A 19,034-nucleotide genomic window follows, 5' to 3' on the forward strand; every position below is an offset into this window, starting at 1 on the left:
CCAAACTGCCTGGTGTCAGTATAGCTGTTTGGCGAAGATGACTTCTTGACTAATCAGCTCCTTCGTAAGCCCTCCACTCATGTAAATGCCGAAACTTCAGAAAATGCCTGAAACCGGACTGTGCTGTGGATAGCTTTCTACCGAGAAGCGCAAATGATAGTAGGCGAAAACGATTGTCGTCTATAGAGATATGAGACGTTGCAAAAGAGACGATTACCAAATCACATTGTGGACAAGCGAAGCGGACATAGGATGTCCGGGATCACATTTCTTAATTTGGATGCTTTATTTATACATTTCTGCATTATGAAAATTTCTCTGTACGACTGTTTTATAATTTGAAATGTTTTAACGAACTCATGGAAGTGAAATAAAAGAAAGTGGGAAAATGAATACCTAGACAATGCTGGGTTTATCAGCTAGTAATTTTATAAACTGCCTTGCTGCATACAGAACACTGAGGAATTAAGGTACTTCTGGAAAATAAATAGAGTACTTCTAGAGATGAATGATTCCATCAGCATATCTACCATGGGCATGGGCAGGGAGTAGTAAAGGTAATGAATCAAAGCAGCCTTCTGCCGGACGAACCGCAGCTTTTGAATTCGATGTGATTAGTCCGTTCTTGGAGCGCTATACTGAATTAGTAAACACTACAAAACATGCTGGCATGGATTCGACGAGCCCAATTTGCTTCTTGCGGACCTATGGGAGATCTGATTGTTCTCCCAAGGACTTCTTCGAAATTCTGGCTGCGCGGTTGAGCTGTGTATCAGTGTTCGTCCAAGGACGAGGCACATGGCAATTATCCTGGCTATTCACTGGACTCAGTCGGCATTGGTCTGTGGTTGAAGAGGTGTTAAACCTTAACCATCATTCCTTTCGCTCTTTTCTAGACAGCAGTGGCCAAAAGTTCAGTCCGTGAGACAAGCATCTAACTCTCAGATCGGCGACCGCAGCACACATTACGACTCACCAGAGATGGTTCTTCAGTGGATGCTGCGCTTCGAGTCAGAGATGATTGGAACGCTACCTTGAACACGTCAACGGCTGAAGCCAACCTCATTGTTGTTGGGAGCCGTGACGGGCGCGGTGAATGGCGCAATTTACGTTTCCATCAACGTTTCCTCTTCATATTCGATCACAGGTGGATATCCATTTTTTTAAACTTTAATACAAGTATTTCATCGGTACTTATTATGTATCTCCTTTAACATGTTCCTTGCGGTTATATCGGAAACGTCTACATCTATATATACACCTGAATCTATACCCTCCGATGAAAAATGCATGGCAGAGGGTAACAGTATTCAGACATAGAGCGCGGGACAAATGATTTTTTAGAAGCCCCTGTGTGTGCTGTAATTAATCTTTACGATCCCTATGGGAGCTAAAAGTAGCGGGTCGTAGCATATTCCATTTAAAGCCGCTTCTTCAAACCTTGTTGGTAGACATTCGCGGAGTAGTTTCCGTCCATCTTAATGTCTGTGATTTCAGTTCTTTAAACACCTCAATGTCATTCTCCCAGGGCCCAACATTCATGACCATTTGTACTGCTCTTCTCTGCATACGTTCAATATCTTCTGCTAGTTCTATGTGGTGCAGGTCCTACACACTTGAGCAATATTCTAGGATCTCTCACACCAGAGATTTGTTAGCAACCTTTTTTTTTTTAGACTGTTTGCATTTCCCTGGTTTTCTATCAATAAATCGAAGTCTGCTCCCTGCTCTAACCTCGACTAAGCCAAGTGATCGTTCATTTACCTACTTAGTGTTACACTAACGGATTTTTATGATGGTACATATTACAGTTGTGACCCAGTAATGTTATATTCATAGGATTCTATGTTTCCTCGTTTTGAGAAGTGCACCGTTTTACATTTTTGAACGTTTAAAGTAAGTTCCCGACTATTTACTACTTTGAAATCTTATCAAGACCACTGTATCCGTAGCGCCGGGTAGCCGTGCGGTGTAGGGCGTCTTGCCACGGTTCGTGCGTCTCCCCCAGTAGAAATTTCGAGTCCTCCCTTCGGCATGGGTGTGTGTGTTGTCCTTAGCGTAAGTTAGTTTAAGTTAGATTAAGTAATGTGTAAGCCTAGGGACTGATGACCTCAGCAGCCTGGTCCCATAGAACTTAACCACAAATTTCCAAATTTCCATCAGCGTCTTAGCAAATAATTTCGTCATTCTGAGGCATATATAGTGTGTCTCAATCAATTTTTCCCTAGATCTTACGTAAGCAGGGAATGTCGAGCGGGCAAATATTAAACTTACGACCAATATTCCGGCGTAAAATGATATAAAAACAGTTTAAAAATAACAGACGCAAGAACAATGCCCACTATTAGCCAAAGATAACAAACAGAACCAGCAACAGTGAAATACAATTTCCACATTGTGTCCACTTACGTACTTAGATCTACTGAAAGCGTATATATAAAGCGAAAACACATATAAAATACATCAGTAAAGGAAGCCTTTAGGAAGTGGAGATGGCGAGTGTCTGTCAGTCTCTCTCTCTCTCTCTCTCCTCCTCCTCCTCCTCCTCCCTCCCTCCCTCCCTCCCTCGTCCTTCCTTTCTTCGTCAATGAAAGTGCGCAAGGCAGGCGAACGCCGTAGAAAAATTGACATTCTCCGCCTCCCACTCCCTTAGGTTCCTACGTGTATGTGTGTATGTGTGTGTGTGTGTGTGTGTGGAGGGACAGTGATAAATACGCGCTACTGCCCAGAAAAAGCCCTATTCTTCAGCCTCCTGTTGCCACCTGCTGCTGCTGATGTGCCGAGTCCTTCTCAAGGCGGAGTGTAACTCAATCACTAGGTCAACAAAAGACACAAAGCGGTGACGAAATAGACTATTCGGCATTAACGGTTCTGCGTGGCGTTGACGCCAAGCTTTTATACCGTGAACGGGCGCGCCTTACAGTCGATAGATCGATTTTCACTTAGCACTTACCAAGCCACATTGTAGTTGCGTCAAGAAATTGTTGCGCTGTATGTTCTTCTAGTAATTATGGCACTTCATAACTATCGCAGTTCATGTCAGACGAGACAGCAACATCAAAAGCTGAAATAAGCGAAGAACTACTAGGTGCTATTCCTGGTCTGTCGACATCACGTTCAGTTTCAGAAGTATTTCGTCATGACTATATAGCAGCTTACGTCATTTCATTCATGAATTTCTGTTCATTCACTAACAGAATAAACATCTGTAGCCTAAACTATACTAACTATATTTTAAAATACGTAGAAAAAATGTAATGAACAAATACTTTTCATATGGCAACTACGATAAGTTCTGTTGCCGCTCCAGCTTTCAGACAGTAAATGCTTTTATAGCAGTGAGTCTAGTTGAATGTGACTGTGCCCACAGTTTCTGTATTGTGCTATTAACACTATTTAATTTTTACAAGGTGCAAATTCAAAAAAATTTCAGCTTATTATAAAATTGTTAATACAGTAAATGCAACTTGTTTTTCATCTATCACATGTTCTTATCGAGGTTTCATTGCATTAGGCGCGAATTGTTTTGGAATTGCCATTGACAGAATATGAAACAAGATAAACATCACAGAAGATCGACTGAAATGTATACAAATACACTCCTGGAAATGGAAAAAAGAACACATTGACACTGGTGTGTCAGACCCACCATACTTGCTCCGGACACTGCGAGAGGGCTGTACAAGCAATGATCACACGCACGGCACAGCGGACACACCAAGAACCGCGGTGTTGGCCGTCGAATGGCGCTAGCTGCGCAGAATTTGTGCACCGCCGCCGTCAGTGGCAGCCAGTTTGCCGTGGCATACGGAGCTCCATCGCACTCTTTAACACTGGTAGCATGCCGCGACAGCGTGGACGTGAACCGTATGTGCAGTTGACGGACTTTGAGCGAGGGCGTATAGTGGGCATGCGGGAGGCCGGGTGGACGTACCGCCGAATTGCTCAACACGTGGGGCGTGAAGTCTCCACAGTACATCGATGTTGTCGCCAGTGGTTGGCGGAAGGTGCACGTGCCCGTCGACCTGGGACCGGACCGCAGCGACGCACGGATGCACGCCAAGACCGTAGGATCCTACACAGTGCCGTAGGGGACCGCACCGCCACTTCCCACCAAATTTGGGACACTGTTGCTCCTGGGGTATCGGCGAGGACCATTCGCAACCGTCTCCATGAAGCTGGGCTACGGTCCCGCACACCGTTAGGCCGTCTTCCGCTCACGCCCCAACATCGTGGAGCCCGCCTCCAGTGGTGTCGCGACAGGCGTGAATGGAGGGACGAATGGAGACGTGTCGTCTTCAGCGATGAGAGTCTCTTCTGCCTTGGTGCCAATGATGGTCGTATGCGTGTTTGGCGCCGTGCAGGTGAGCGCCACAATCAGGACTGCATACGACCGAGGCACACAGGGCCAAAACCCGGCATCATGGTGTGGGGAGCGATCTCCTACACTGGCCATACACCTCTGGTGATCGTCGAGGGGACACTGAATAGTGCACGGTACATCCAAACCGTCATCTAACCCATCGTTCTACCATTCCTAGACCGGCAAGGGAACTTGCTGTTCCAACAGGATAATGCACGTCCGCATGTATCCCGTGCCACCCAACGTGCTCTAGAAGGTGTAAGTCAACTACCCTGGCCAGGAAGATCTCCGGATCTGTCCCCCATTGAGCATGTTTGGGACTGGATGAAGCGTCGTCTCACGCGGTCTGCACGTCCAGCACGAACGCTGGTCCAACTGAGGCGCCCGGTGGAAATGGCATGGCAAGCCGTTCCACAGGACTACATCCAGCATCTCTACGATTGTCTCCATGGGAGAATAGCAGCCTACATTGTTGCGAAAGGTGGATATACACTGTACTAGTGCCGACATTGTGCATGCTCTATTGCCTGTGTCTATGTGCTTGTGGTTCTGTCAGTGTGATCATGTGATGTATCTGACCCCAGGAATGTGTCAATAAAGTTTCCCCTTCCTGGGACAATGAATTCACGGTGTTCTTATTTCAATTTCCAGGAGTGTATTAACTGTCGAATGGTTCAAATGGTTCTGAGCACTATGGGACTTAACTGCTGAGGTCATCAGTCCCCTAGAACTTAGAACTGCTTAAACCTAACCAACCTAAGGACATCACACACATCCATGTCCGTGGCAGGATTCGATCCTGCGACCGTAGCGGTCGCGCGGTTGCAGAATGTAGCTCCTAGAACCGTTCGGCCACGCCGGCCGGCTATTAACTGTCCTTTACTTGTAATCAGTTAAAAAGTTTCCAATATGGAGACATTACACATTTCAAATGCTGTAACGCTGTTAAGTGCTTATGAACAATTTACCTCGTTGGTTTATTTCAATACAGATTTGACCGATACTTGAAAGCTGCTCGTCAGTGTGGGGTCCACACCAGATACAACTACTAGAGGAAATAGAGAAGCTCCAAAGAAGAGTAGCACGTTTTGTTATTGGTTCATTTAGTAAACAAGAAAGCGTCACACTCACCTGACTCCACTGGAAAATGCTGCAAGAGAGGCGTTCTGCATCGAGGTTTCAGAGAGCGTACGTTCCTACACGAGTCAGCCGAAATCTTGCTTCCTCTCACGTATATCTCGCGAAAGGACCATAAAGATAAAATAAGAGATATTCGAATCCACACGGAAGCTTACCTGCAGTCTCTCTTCCCGCGAAACATACCCGACTTGAACAGGAAAATGAGAAATATACATGCTAGTCCATTGATAATTACAGGGCCAAATATCTCACGCAATAAGCACCAAACGAAAACACTACAAGAAACGAAACCCGTCTACCTTGAAGGGGGAACCAGATGGCGCTAAGGTTGCCCCCCTAGATGGCGCTGCCGAAAGTCAATTGGATATCAACTTTTTATTTTTAGAATAGGAATCCCCATTCTTAATAAATATTCACCTAGTACGTAAAGAAATATGAATGTTTTAGTTTTACAACTTTTTTAGCTTTGTGATGGATGGCGCTGTAATAGTCATAAACGTGTAAGTACGTAAAATCACGAAACATTCCACAAGTGCGGACGGTATTTGCTTCGTGATACTTTACCCGTTTTAAAATGGACCGTTTACAAATTGCTGAAATGGTCGATATCGTGTTGATGTATGGCTATTGTGATCAAAAGGCCCAACGGGCGTGTACTATGTATGCTGGTCGTTATCCTGGAAGACATCATCCAAGTGTCCGGACCGTTCGCCAGATAGTTACGTTATTTAAGGAGACAGGAAGTGTTCAGGCACATGCGAAAATTCAACCACGACCTGCAACAAATGATGATGCCCAAGTGGGTGTTTTAGCTGCTGTCGCGGGTAATCCATACATCAGTAGCAGACTAATTGCGCGACAATCTAAAATCTCAAAAACATAGGTGTTGAGAATGACACATCAACATCGATTGCACCCGTACCATATTTCTATGCACCAGGAATTGCATGGCGACGACATTGAACGTCTGGTACAGTTCTGCCACTAGGCATAAGAGAAATTACGGGACAATGACCGCGTTCTATTTAGCGACGAAGCGTGATTCACCAACAGCGGTAACGTAAACCGGCATAACATGTTCTACTGGGCAACCGAATATCCACGATGGCTGCGACAAGTGGAACAACAGCGACCCAGGCGTGCTAATGTATGGTGCGGCCTTATGGGAGGAAGGATAAATGGCCCCCATTTTATCGATGACAATCTAAATGGTGCAATGTATGCTGATTTCCCATAGCTCGCGTGCGTTTGAAGCGGTATTGAGTAACATATTTCATGACAGGTGGACTGGTCGTCGAAGCACCATACCATGGCCCGCACGTTCACCGGATCTGACGTGCCCGGATCTACTTCCGTGGGGAAAGTTGAAGGATATTTACTGTCGTGATCCACCGACAACGGCTGACAACATGCGTCAGCGCACTGGCAATTTATGTGCGAACATCGCCGAAGGTGATCTACTCGCTGTTGAGAGGAATGTCTTTACACGTATTGCCAAATGCATTGAGGTTGAGTGACATCATTTTGAGAATTTATTGCATTAATGAGGTATTTCTAGGTAATCACGCTGTAGCAGCGTGCGTTCTTAGAAATGATAAGTTCACAAAGGGAGGTGTATCAGATTGAAACAACCGAAATAAAATGTTTAAACGTACCTACATTCTGTATTTTAATTTAAGAAACCTACCTGTTACCAGCGGTTCGTTTAGAGCTGTGTGCCATATGTTTGTGACTATTACAGCGCCATCTGTCACATAACGAAAAAAGTGGTCCAACTAAAACACTCATATTTATTTACGTACTACAAGAATATATAATAAAAATGAGGGTTCGTATTTTAAAAAAAAGGAAAAAAAACAGTTTGTATTCGTTTGACCTATGGCAGCGCTATCTAGCGAGCCAACCATAGCGCCTTTTGGTATCCTCCTTCAAGCTAGACGAGTATCGTTCTATGTAGTTTTTTCGTTTGACACTTAGTTCGTGAGATATTTGGCCCGGTCACGATCAATGGACCACCCTGTATAGTAGCACTCAAAGTACCCTCCTCCAAGCACTATAAGCTGGTTTGCGAGGTATGCATCTGGGTGTAGAAGTTTTAAAAGCTGAAAGCTTCTTAAGATTCTCATTCCGACTACCATCTGAGAGGCGAAATTTTTATAAGTAATAAATGATATTTCGTAAATTGAAATATCTCTATAACACGAAAATTATACGCCCATTATTAAATGCTGTGGAGATGAGTAAGTTAACTTTTTGATGAATATGACTGTCCTATCGCATGCTATTCGAAACATAATTATGTGTTACTATTTGAATATTAACTGTGCAGTAAGTGTGTCTAAACCTTTGAACCTATCTACGCTAAGTACAAACAGCAGCAGAACCAGATTCCTGGAGCTTTCTTGGCCATTCGTAGACGTAATGCCTGTTGACATTCGATTCGAGATCTTTGGTTAATAATTTTTCTGACGTTCCGTCAACACAAGCGACTGGCGTTGTCAAAGATTCACTCTCCAATGCCACCAACAACTGGGAGCGAATATTAGATAATTCCAGCCACTCGTGCTCGATAAACATCAGAAAAGTCACTAAACGGATGTAGGCCGAAGATAGACGAAAACCTGCAAGCAGTAACTGATAGGAGAGTTTGTTTATAGTAAATAGCGAGTATACAGGGATTACTGTAATTAATAACCACTATTTAGCATTATTAAGATCTTTATCTAAAATAAATCTGCCCAATATTTATGATGATTTTAGAACGAACTTTTCAGTTTGCAGCGGAGTATGTGCTGATATGAAACTTCTTGGCAAACTAAAACTGTGTGCCGGACCGAGACTCGAACTAGGGACCGAGGCGGAGTACTGGCAGAATTGAAGTTGTGAGGGCGGGTCGTGAGTGTGCTTGCGTAGCTCAGACGGTAGAGAACTTGCCCGCTAAACGCTAAGGTCCCGAGTTGGAGGCTCGGTCCGGCACACAGTTTTAATCTTCCAGGAAGTTTTATGATGTATTTTTTTTATTAACTAGCAACACGCCCATGCTCCGTATGTATACTGAAGAATGGCCTTTGCACACCACAGCATTTTAAGGTTGCGTGCATCAATCGGTGAAAAACGGAAAAAGCGGAACCCACGTAGAGTAACTTCGTTAATAAATTCGTTTCATCTGGCCAAGGAGTCAAATATAAATGGAACTTATCGAAATAAGAAAAGCAATGTCGTTAAGCTTTTAATACACAAAGCGAAATCAGTGAGACTTATATTCAAACCAAGCAAACCCAATGTCAGTTTGTATTCGTAAAGATATAATTGCAAATCGTAATTCTGTCAGTGACGTAAACTTCCGTAAATGCTTCTGTCACGGAGATAAGAAAGGTAACAGCGCTATCTCTTGTTTCTTTGGAGCATTACGAAACTAACAGTGAAGTATTTCGTCACGTAGGTAAACATCCTAACTGTTCTAAGCTGAACAGACTCCTAAAACTTTCAATTACGGTGTCTTTCTTTTTTTTTTTCAGTGTTCTGATTTTGATGAAATGAAACCTGTACTTTACCCCAAGCTACGCTCAAGTTACTCGCGAAAACCTCTTGAAAATTCGTCTAGTAGATTTCAAGATTGGCGTTTTTAAACAGACAGAGACGACGGTTTTGCACAAAATATATATATAGTTCGTTTACTGGTTTTGATGAAATGAAGCCTACATGTTGTTCCAAGCTAGTTAACTGCGAAAAACCTCGTGAAAATTCACCTACTAGTTGTGGAAATTTGAGGGTTCAGACACGATGGTTTCATAGTTTCAGTATTAGTCTAGTTATATCTTTTTCACGTTAATGTTTCTCCCAGAGACGTGTTGGTAAATCTAGTGTTCCTCTATTCAGCCGCGCATTAACCTGAAGGTTCCAGAAAGCAGAGTCTTGACGTATTCTTTGCTAGATGTTTTGAGACAGTTTTTCTCGCTGTTTTACATAGTCTGATAACACATGCTAACTATACGAAAGTGAAGGCAGATCAACCAAGCAAACCTTTGTGCTGTACTATATTCAGGGGAAGGTAGAAAATCGATGTTTAACGTCTCGTCGCCACCGAGGTCGTTGGAGACTGAGCGAAAGCTTTGATTATGGAAAGATAGGGGGGGAAATGGGCCGTGCCCTTTTAAAGGAACCATCAGGGATTTGGCTTGAGTGATTGGGAAAATCACGGGAAACATAAGTCAGGAAGGCCACACTGGAATTTCAACCGTCGTCCTCCCGCATGTGAGTTCGGTATGCTAACCAATGCGCCACCTCGCCCTGTCCCACATCTGAGATCGCAAAAGAACACTATTATGTACTCTGGATGCCACGTTGCTCGAACATTTTATCATATATGACTGGATCAGTATATACAATAGATTACAGTCCAGTGGAATGTAGATAGCTAAAGACTCTGAAATCGCATAAGCAAGTCCGACTCAGATGACTCTTCTAAGATGGTGTCACGTGAGAGCACGCCATTAGTAATGTAGGTATGGCGTACATAAATTACAATGCAAGGAAAGGAGCTAGAGCTCTACTAGAGCAGACGAGAAGCTTGCCAACAACACTGCCCTATGTATAAGAGTCGTTTGTCAATTATTGCTGCGACATCGCCGGCATTGCAAATTCACACTGTTGGCTACAAGAAACCTCTTTGGATCTCTACCATCGATATTATCCGTTGGTCCCCAAAGAGAAAATATGCTTATTATGTGTTAGCTACATTTCATTCGGGAAAAGCGCATTTGGCCCTTTTAACGTGATAAACGTCACTTACGACATTACCGCGAGAAAATAGACGAACAGGCCAAAAATCTCTCATCATTAAACAACGTTATTTTTTATGGGACTACTGTGTTATAATCGTAGTTGGAGCGATGAAGCAATTTTTTATTATTCTATGGGCATATGAACGAATACCTGACAGTCTGCTATGATTTCATACACATAAAAATATATAATCAGCATATATATATATTGCATACGAGCTACAGCTTAGCTGTATTGTGTAGTGAGACATAATCGTAGGGAGATAGCCGTAATAGCTACAGCTATCAAAAAATGTATTAAATTCGAAACAAATATTTTCGTACATAGTATCAACGACCACCTTCTATGCCTAATATTATTTTCCCGACCTTTCTGACGATAGTTCAGTGTCAGAATCTCACTAACAAAACGTAATGCAATTCCTGTCACATCAATTAACCGCGGTTAGCCGTAAGCGATCCGTCCGCTTTATATCGTATCGAGTTCTCATTTCCACAAACCATCATCTTCTTGGTCTAGGGACAGGAAGATTTTAACTGAAGAGATTCCGTTGAAAACTAAACAGTCTTCTATAAGAGAAACACGCTTTTAAAATATGCATCAGCATAATTAAGAAATTTATACTTCAAATTTTAAATGGCAGGAGCTCAGTGGCAACTTCCTGCTACAGAGGTTGCGTAGTTGTCTGTAAGTGGTCATTAAGAATACCTTACGCTATTTCGTTCTGCTTTTCATTTCTATCCGTACCACGTCTTGTCGGTCGCTGATTATGATCGTATTGCTGATGCTTTATCTACCAAAAGACTCAACCGGTTAAGTTGAGCAGGCAATATTTTTTCATAAATACTGCTGATCTCACGAAGGTTTCCAGAGGAAAATTCGAAATTTCTAGGTGTCGGGCTGACACCGCATCCTCTTACATCATAAGTGTAATGGCTATATTTTGAAAGGTACTTATTATTTTCTAACTACTCACTAGTCACTACCCATTATGTATAACATTTCTGAGGTGGTGTTCAGTCGCCGCGCGGGTGCTAGTTAACGAAGTAGTGAGGTTGGTAAGATGGGGAATGACTAAGAAGATTTTACATTCGGTGCCTAATCAGTAAGCTTATAGTATGCTGTAGTTCTGCAAATTATATGTAGTTCCAGTGCCACGTCTAACTATATACGATGCGGCACACTGTCTTACAGAGTACAATAAATTACAGTTCCGCATTAAAACGTTATTCTGGTGTGCGTCAATGAACTTTGTAATACAAACAGATTCCATGTGTCATCCTCGGCACTTCTCTCCTGACAAATGTAGCTACTATATTTTAATAGTGCGTTCGTTAAATATACGCTGTACAGAAAAAGCACACGTGTTATCCGTGTTAATAAATAATATTGTGGTTTCGCCTGGACTTCTAGCCTTTGCATAAATTTTAAATTAATTTTTATTTCACGGCTAGCCAGTGGATGTCTCATAAGCGACTGTGAAGTGATATCGAGAACAAGCCCTATACATTGATGTATGTTGTTCTTATTTCACTGGTCAATGCCCCCATGGACGAAAACCGCCAATCGTGATAAACATTAAACCGTTCATTTTTGACAAAAGCTTCCAGCTCTTGCGGAAGCATGGCGTCCACTTTGAAGTTCATAGTATGTGTGAAACCAAATTTTAAGACGACTATTTTCATACGGATGGCGAGGAACAAATTGTTGGTATTTAACGTCTCGTCTGCAGCGAGGTCATCTAAGGCGCTGCAGCCATGGACTGTGCGGCTGGTTCCCTAGGAGGTTCGAGTCCTCCCTGGGGCATGGGTGTGTGTGTTTGTCCTTAGGATAATTTAGGTTAAGTTGTGTGTATGCTTAGTGACTGATGACATTAGCAGTTAAGTCCCATAAGGCTTCAAACACATTTGAACATTTTTTTTGTACAGCGAGGTCATTAGAGACGGAGTAAAAGCTCGGATGAAGGAACGAAATCAAACGTGCACTTGAAGAAGGAACCAACCCAGCATTTGCCTTAATCAATTCAGGGAAACCAGAAACCTAAACCAGGATGGCGGGACGAGGGTTTGAACTGTCGTCCTCCCGAATGCGAGTGCATTGTGATAACCACTGTGATACCTCGCTAGTCTGCTTATGGTATATGTCTCGTACATAATTTGACAACAATAACTGCTTAAATTAAAACCACTAACTAAATTACACTAAAAGATCATTACCATACCAATAATTTCAGTTGCCCAAAAAATGCAGAAAATAATATTAACCAAGCCTGAGAGAGTTGTTTGTATTAGCGTATGCATATATTATCGTATACTAAGCTTTGTCGGTCATTGAGCACACGAGAGAACGAACACGATTGGAATGAAACGTATGTGAGCGTAACGACTGGAAGATGACATTTACGATGTGAGGCACTAACTGTGTACCGTAAAAAAGACCAGAAAACGAATCGTTTTAGAGGCTGTGAAATGAGCACCATGAGTAAGAAATGAAAACAAAATACTTCCAACTATCTTAACAAGAGGTTCCAAATGAATACAGATACTTGTCGAAAATTATATATTTTGGGAAACGATTATTTGCCTTGAGAAAGCTAGTTACCTCCACAATAGCCAGTTTTCAAAAATCATCATTAGGCAAGGGAAGTTTTTCAGGCGAAGTATTTGTGTGGATATGTCACTAGTTGTGTATCATAAAATTGTCATCGTTACTCACCTGACATAATCAGTAGCGTCAAAACACAGACTGAACATCACAACAAGACAACTAAATGTTATTCCGAAGAGTCAAGGTAGCATCACAAATGCGCCCATTTCCTGGATACATGTTGGATCGCATTTCTATTAACTGTATGAAGCATGATTCGTGGTTTACTTTTATACGTGTTACAGTTTATGAGTTTATGTAGAGGGAGTTGAACCATGCGTATATACGAACAGGGTTAGTGAATATCTTACTGTTCCTGATGATGATATGTAACAACTGAAACTCGTTATACTGATGATTTTAGTGTCAGCGGATGCTTCAAAATTCGGATCTTTCAGTATTTACTAGCTGTTGGGCACCAACTACCCAAAACATTTCATGATTCGGATATTTTCAATAGTGGGACCTGTTCGCACTGGGATAATCAGGAGGTACGAGCTGTAACAAGCCGACGTTCGCACATGTAGTGGTGTCACCCGTGAGAGAGGCGCAGCGGGCTTCGTCGCTTGGCTTACCTTGGTGCGCCACTGAGGTGATGACGAGCAGGTGCACGAGCACTGCGACGGCGACCAGGGAGAGCCCCCACTGCGCCATGGCGGCGCGGACGGCCCTGCTGCCGCTGTGCTGCGACTGGTGCTGGTGCTGGTGACGCTGGTGGTGTCGCTGCTGCAGAATGGTGCTCGCGCAGCAGAAACCGCACGCCGCCAGCCCGGCTCCTCGACTATGCTGCATCACCTCGCCTCAGCGCCGCATTCCCCACTTCCCAGGCCAGCTAACTGTCACCGCCGCTGCCACTGCCCACTTCCCCCTTAGCCGCCCGGGCCAGTTGCAACGTTTGGAAGACCGCCCAACTTGGCGACCCGACAATCACTCCGCAAAACCGCCTAACTACGCGAGGGTCCGTCTGCGCGATATGCTCACTCGTGTAGGCCACGCTCCGTCACGAACTGTCTGGCCGTTGTCACCACTGTGACTTCAGGAGCGGGGTGAGTCAGCCCTCACTGGGATGAGTGTCTAGAGAACCTCCGTGACGTCTCTTTTTACAGCCTCTGTTATTATTTCTGTCCCCGCGTCGCCAGGAACCCTGTTCGCTCCTGATGGCGCCTTTGTTTATGTATCCGGAAGGCCCTCTCTCTCAAGCCCTTCTGCCTCTCTCACTCTCTCCTTATCTCTCCCTCTCCTGTCTAGCGCCCTCCTCTACGCACACGGAGGAGTTACACCACGCTGCGGATAGAAGCACTTCGCCACCGCGCATTAAAAAGGAGCAACGCGCACGGCCACATCTCTCAGGGACCTTGTCTGTCACCACCCGTGTACGTTACCTCTCCTACTCACGCCCTGACACTTTGTTATTGTTACACGGTGTCAACCTGGCGAAGACGTCGCTTCCGCACTACCTCAAAGCCCGAAATCTGCACCTCTCGCTCAACCTCTCAGCTGGGCGCACAGAAACTACTCGCCTGGCTCCGGTCCACGTGTCTCCCCAAGCGGCTGCTCACGTGTGTATATTTTCGTGCGTGTGTGCGCCACGCCGACTCAAGCTGCTGCTGAGTCCGGTACTGCGCGGCAAAACATACCCGCGCTGCACCCGCTTCCACCACTGCTCAGTGGACGCGTCTGGAGGACAGAGAGTCTGAGGATATAAACTGCTCGACAGCTGCGGCCGCTCCTATCACACGCGCGACCGCCCGACTGTTATTTCTGGTATCGGTTGCCACACGAAACCACCACCTCGACTCACCTCGAAAAACCTTTTTTCTTCTCCTCCTCGTCTCCCCTACTCACTTTCCTCTCCCTCCTCCTCGACCGCCCTCTCTTCCCGAGTCCCTTTCGCTCTCTTATGAATAGGATCCTCTCGGGCAGCGTGACAGCGGAAATGACGCACGTGCTAACGAATGTTTTTCATTTGCGGCACGCCAGCTGCCGTACGTTCAGAGGCGAAGGGGAGACATATATCACAGGAGAGCACGCACGTGCACCTAATGACACCAGCAGCTCAGGTGAGACCAGCGCATCTATAGAGGTGTGTAAAAGGAAGATTCTTCCTTCTCTTCCAGCCTTGCACTTTTTATCTACACAACACTATTACTCCTGGATCTCCAAATCCGTTACAAACGCGGCTCGATAATGCTGAACCATGTAATAATAATAGCCCATATAATTGGAAAAATAAGATGACTTTAGTACAGCTTTATATCTAACACTGAACGCCGTCTAAAATTTTATAGCCTACTTTCGCCTCTGATTCTAGTTAATTATAACAGAGAATTTTATTTCCAGTATCACTACCAACTTTTTAAGAAAATTAGTCATTCATATCACGTGATACAATGTGGTGAGAAGAGGAATACACGCGGAGCAAAGCACATTACAACTGTTCGACTCGAATGCCGAAGCTGTAGACGACGCCGAGCCGTTCGCAAACGTCGAGAGACGGCCAGATTCCCTTGTGCGCGAGACCACGCGCGCGAAGCTAACCGTCCGGCGTTCGGACGGCGACTGCCGTGGGCGTGGCGAGCGCCCCACGCGGTGCGCAAAGAAAGCTGCAGTTAACACCGAAGCGCCGTCAGAGGCGCCACCGTCCACTTCTTCAGACGAGCTCTGTACGACTGCATCGAGTTACCAGGTACACTCACAGTAGGGTTAGCATCTCTGACGTATTTCCGGGGATCGCAGCTGTTAGAGCAATGTGTTCCTAAATCCGGCCGGCTCCCTTATTGACCACCTGCTTTTCCCGTATATTTCTGCTGCAACCACAGTTATGAATGTTAATATCGCGTAGCTGTACTGATAATTATCGAATTATAAATCAAGGTCTCTGACCGACAGATTTCGAAAAATTCTTACTCTTTCAATACGGGCAATCGACGGATGCTCTCTCCTCTTACCAGTCACCAGCTATTGTACAAATAAGACACGAATGCATGAAGGAATCGCGAAATCGGATTAGAGAGACGTTCATGTCCAAACACACTCGTTTCATTACTTACTTGTCAACTGACTGACATAACACAACACATTTAGCAATTCTTCGAATGAGCCAGTACAGATTGGCTGCAGTCGACAACAGAACAGTCGTCACGAAATCTACTGTTTCGTGTAGTCTTTTTTTAATCGTACCTATTACATTGTAGTATAGCCTTGTGCCTTCTAAAAATGTCTCTCTGGTTGTGGAGATTTTTTCAAAACATGACACAATACGGCATTCATCATTAGAGTGAACGTAATCGAAGTATGACAGTTTTTTATGTTTTGAACTTCATTGTCGCCCATAACCAAAATACGCGCTCCAGTTGTGCAATTGAAATTTAATGCGACTAAATCTCCTTTTAACTTCCCTTGGAATCGTTGTTAGATGCTGGTCAACTCCCTTAAAGCCTTATATAACGGTTGGTCCCTCTACCTCATGGCGTAACACTATTACAGTATAATCCACACCATCGCTATGAAACTATATGGTGTCTCAATAGCTCATCATAATAAATGCGCTATTCTACCCATACGAGACTCTAAGATGCAGTTTATTCTCGAAGAACGAAATAACTTTTAGGAAAGAAATTTAAATCATATACGTTACAATGCGACGATGGCGTAATGGTCGTGATTTGTAATGATTTTATTGCTTCTCGGACAGCGCATGCCTACGATATACACGATATTGCATTGCTTGTGTTATTCTGATTACGATGCAAAGTTCCTTTGGACATGCATGTATGCACTGCAGCATCGTATTTATTTGCCGATACCGGACAAGCGACTTTCAAATACAACGTCTGACCTTCACGGGAATATACATAATAGATATCCGCATACAGGTTGTAAGTAGACTGTTTAGGTTATTATGTTGGTAACGCCATGTAGCGCGCTGTATGAAAATCACTGGTTGTGCTGTGTGCAGTCTGTGGCTGGTTTGCTTTATTGTTTGCCATTGTAGTGTTCGGCAGCGTTCCGCAGTTGGAGGTGAGCCGCCAGCAGTGGTGGATGTGGGGAGAGAGATGGCGGAGTTTTGAGAGCGGCTGATCTGGACTTGTGTCCATCAGAGACAGTAAATTTGTAAGACGGGATATAATGACTTTTGGACACTATTAAGGTAAATACATTGTCTGTTCTCTATCAAAATCTTTCATTTGCTATCTATGCCTATCAGTAGTTAGCCCCTTCAGTATTTACAATCTTTTATTTAGCTGGCAGTAGTGGCTCTCGCTGTACTGCAGTAGTTCGAGTAACGAAGATTTTTGTGAGGTAAGTGATTCATGAGAGGTATAGGTTATTGTTAGTCAGGGCCATTCTTTTGTAGGGATTTTTGAAAGTCAGATTGCGTTGTGCTAAAAATATTGTGTCAGTTAAGTGTTGATCAGAATAAGTAAAGAGAGTACATCTACATCTACATCCATACTCCGCAAGCCACCTGACGGTGTGTGGCGAAGAGTACCCTGAGTACCTCTATCGGTTCTCCCTTCTATTCCAGTCTCGTATTGTACGTGGAAAGAAGGATTGTCGGTATGCTTCTGTGTGGTCTCTAATCTCTCTGATTTTATCCTCATGGTCTCTTCACGAGATATACGTAGGAGGGAGCAATATACTGCTTGACTCTTCGGTGAAGGTATGTTCTCGAAACTTTAACAAAAGCCCGTACCGAGCTACTGAGCGTCTCTCCTGCAGAATCTTCCACTGGAGTTTATCTATCATCTCCGTAACGCTTTCGCGATTGCTAAATGATCCTGTAACGAAGCGCGTTGCTCTTCGTTGGATCTTCTCTATCTCTTCTATCAACCCTATCTGGTGCGGATCCCACAACGCTGAGCAGTATTCAAGCAGTGGGCGAACAAGCGTACTGTAACCTACTTGCATTTCCTTAGGATTCTTCCAATGAGTCTCAGTCTGGCATCTGCTTTACCGACGATCAACTTTATATGATCATTCCATTTTAAATCACTCCAAATGCCTACTCCCAGATAATTTATGAAATTAACTGCTTCCACTTTCTGACCTGCTATTTTGTAGCTAAATGATAAGGAACCTATCTTTCTATGTATTCGCATCACATTACACTTTTCTATATTGAGATTCAATTGCCATTCCGTGCACCATGCGTCAATTCGCTGCAGATCCTCCTGCATTTCAGTACAATTTTCCATTGTTGCAACCTCTCGATACACCACAGCATCATCTGCAAAAAGCCTCAGTGAACTTCCGATGTCATCCACCAGGTCATTTGTGTATATTGTGAATAGCAACGGTCCTATGACACTTCCCTGCGGCACACCTGAAATCACTCTTACTTCGGAAGACTTCTCTCCATTGAGAATGACATGCTGCGTTCTGTTATCAAGGAACTCCTCAATCCAATCACACAATTGATCTGATAGTCCGTATGCTCTTACTTTGTTCATTAAACGACTGTGGGCAACTGTGTCAAACGCCTTGAGGAACTCAAGAAACACGGCATCTACCTGGGAATCCGTGTCTAAGGCCCTCCAGGTCTCGTGGACGAATGTCTGAGTACGCTCAGTTTTGCTCAGCTGTTTGAATGGCAAATTATGTAAAAGGTTTATCAGCACAGTTCATTAATTTTTCTAAGGGGACATTTCAAGGTCGTAGAAGCATGGTTGACGACATGTGGAAGCTTGGGTCTCTCATTAAGTCGTGCAAGGATAGCCAAATGGTAAGGCGATCGCGGGAAACCTGGGTTCGAGTCCCGGTCTGGTACAAGTTTTCACTGTCATCATTCTGTTCTACAGCTGATGGTAGTCCTTATTTGCAATTACAAATTCATTTGATGAGCGTATGCCTATGTCTTCACCAGGCAAATACTGTTTAATATGACCGAAGGGTTTAGTAACTACTAACAAGCATGTGTAAAATGTCATTCAATATGACCCAGTAAACTGTTTGTTTGAGAGGGATTTGTTATATGAGGAGGACCAAATTACCTTCATGTCATGTACACAGTAACCTAACTCCTTAATATACACGAACAGCAATGGTATCCTTTTAGTATTTTAAAACTTTCTAAAACTTTCAATTTACCTTTCTCTCC

At 44.0% G+C, this 19,034-nt stretch overlaps 1 protein-coding gene across 2 annotated transcripts in view; it reads right to left on the reverse strand.

Annotated features, from left to right (window-relative positions):
* Window positions 1-15,605, reverse strand: part of LOC126273009 (lachesin-like) — an 822,715-nt gene extending 807,110 nt beyond the window's left edge. The window contains exon 1 of one of the 2 annotated variants that reach the window (XM_049976377.1): window positions 13,510-15,497. In XM_049976377.1, coding sequence (XP_049832334.1) covers window positions 13,510-13,726 — 217 coding nt within the window. In that variant the 5' untranslated portion in view covers window positions 13,727-15,497. Of the gene's footprint in view, window positions 1-13,509 lie in introns of both variants that reach the window. The other variant, XM_049976375.1, reaches the window with a different exon arrangement.
* Window positions 15,606-19,034: the final 3,429 nt, after the last annotated feature.

The sequence above is a fragment of the Schistocerca gregaria genome, chromosome 5 (assembly GCF_023897955.1).
Source record: "Schistocerca gregaria isolate iqSchGreg1 chromosome 5, iqSchGreg1.2, whole genome shotgun sequence".
Classification (NCBI taxonomy): Eukaryota; Metazoa; Arthropoda; class Insecta; order Orthoptera; family Acrididae; genus Schistocerca; species Schistocerca gregaria.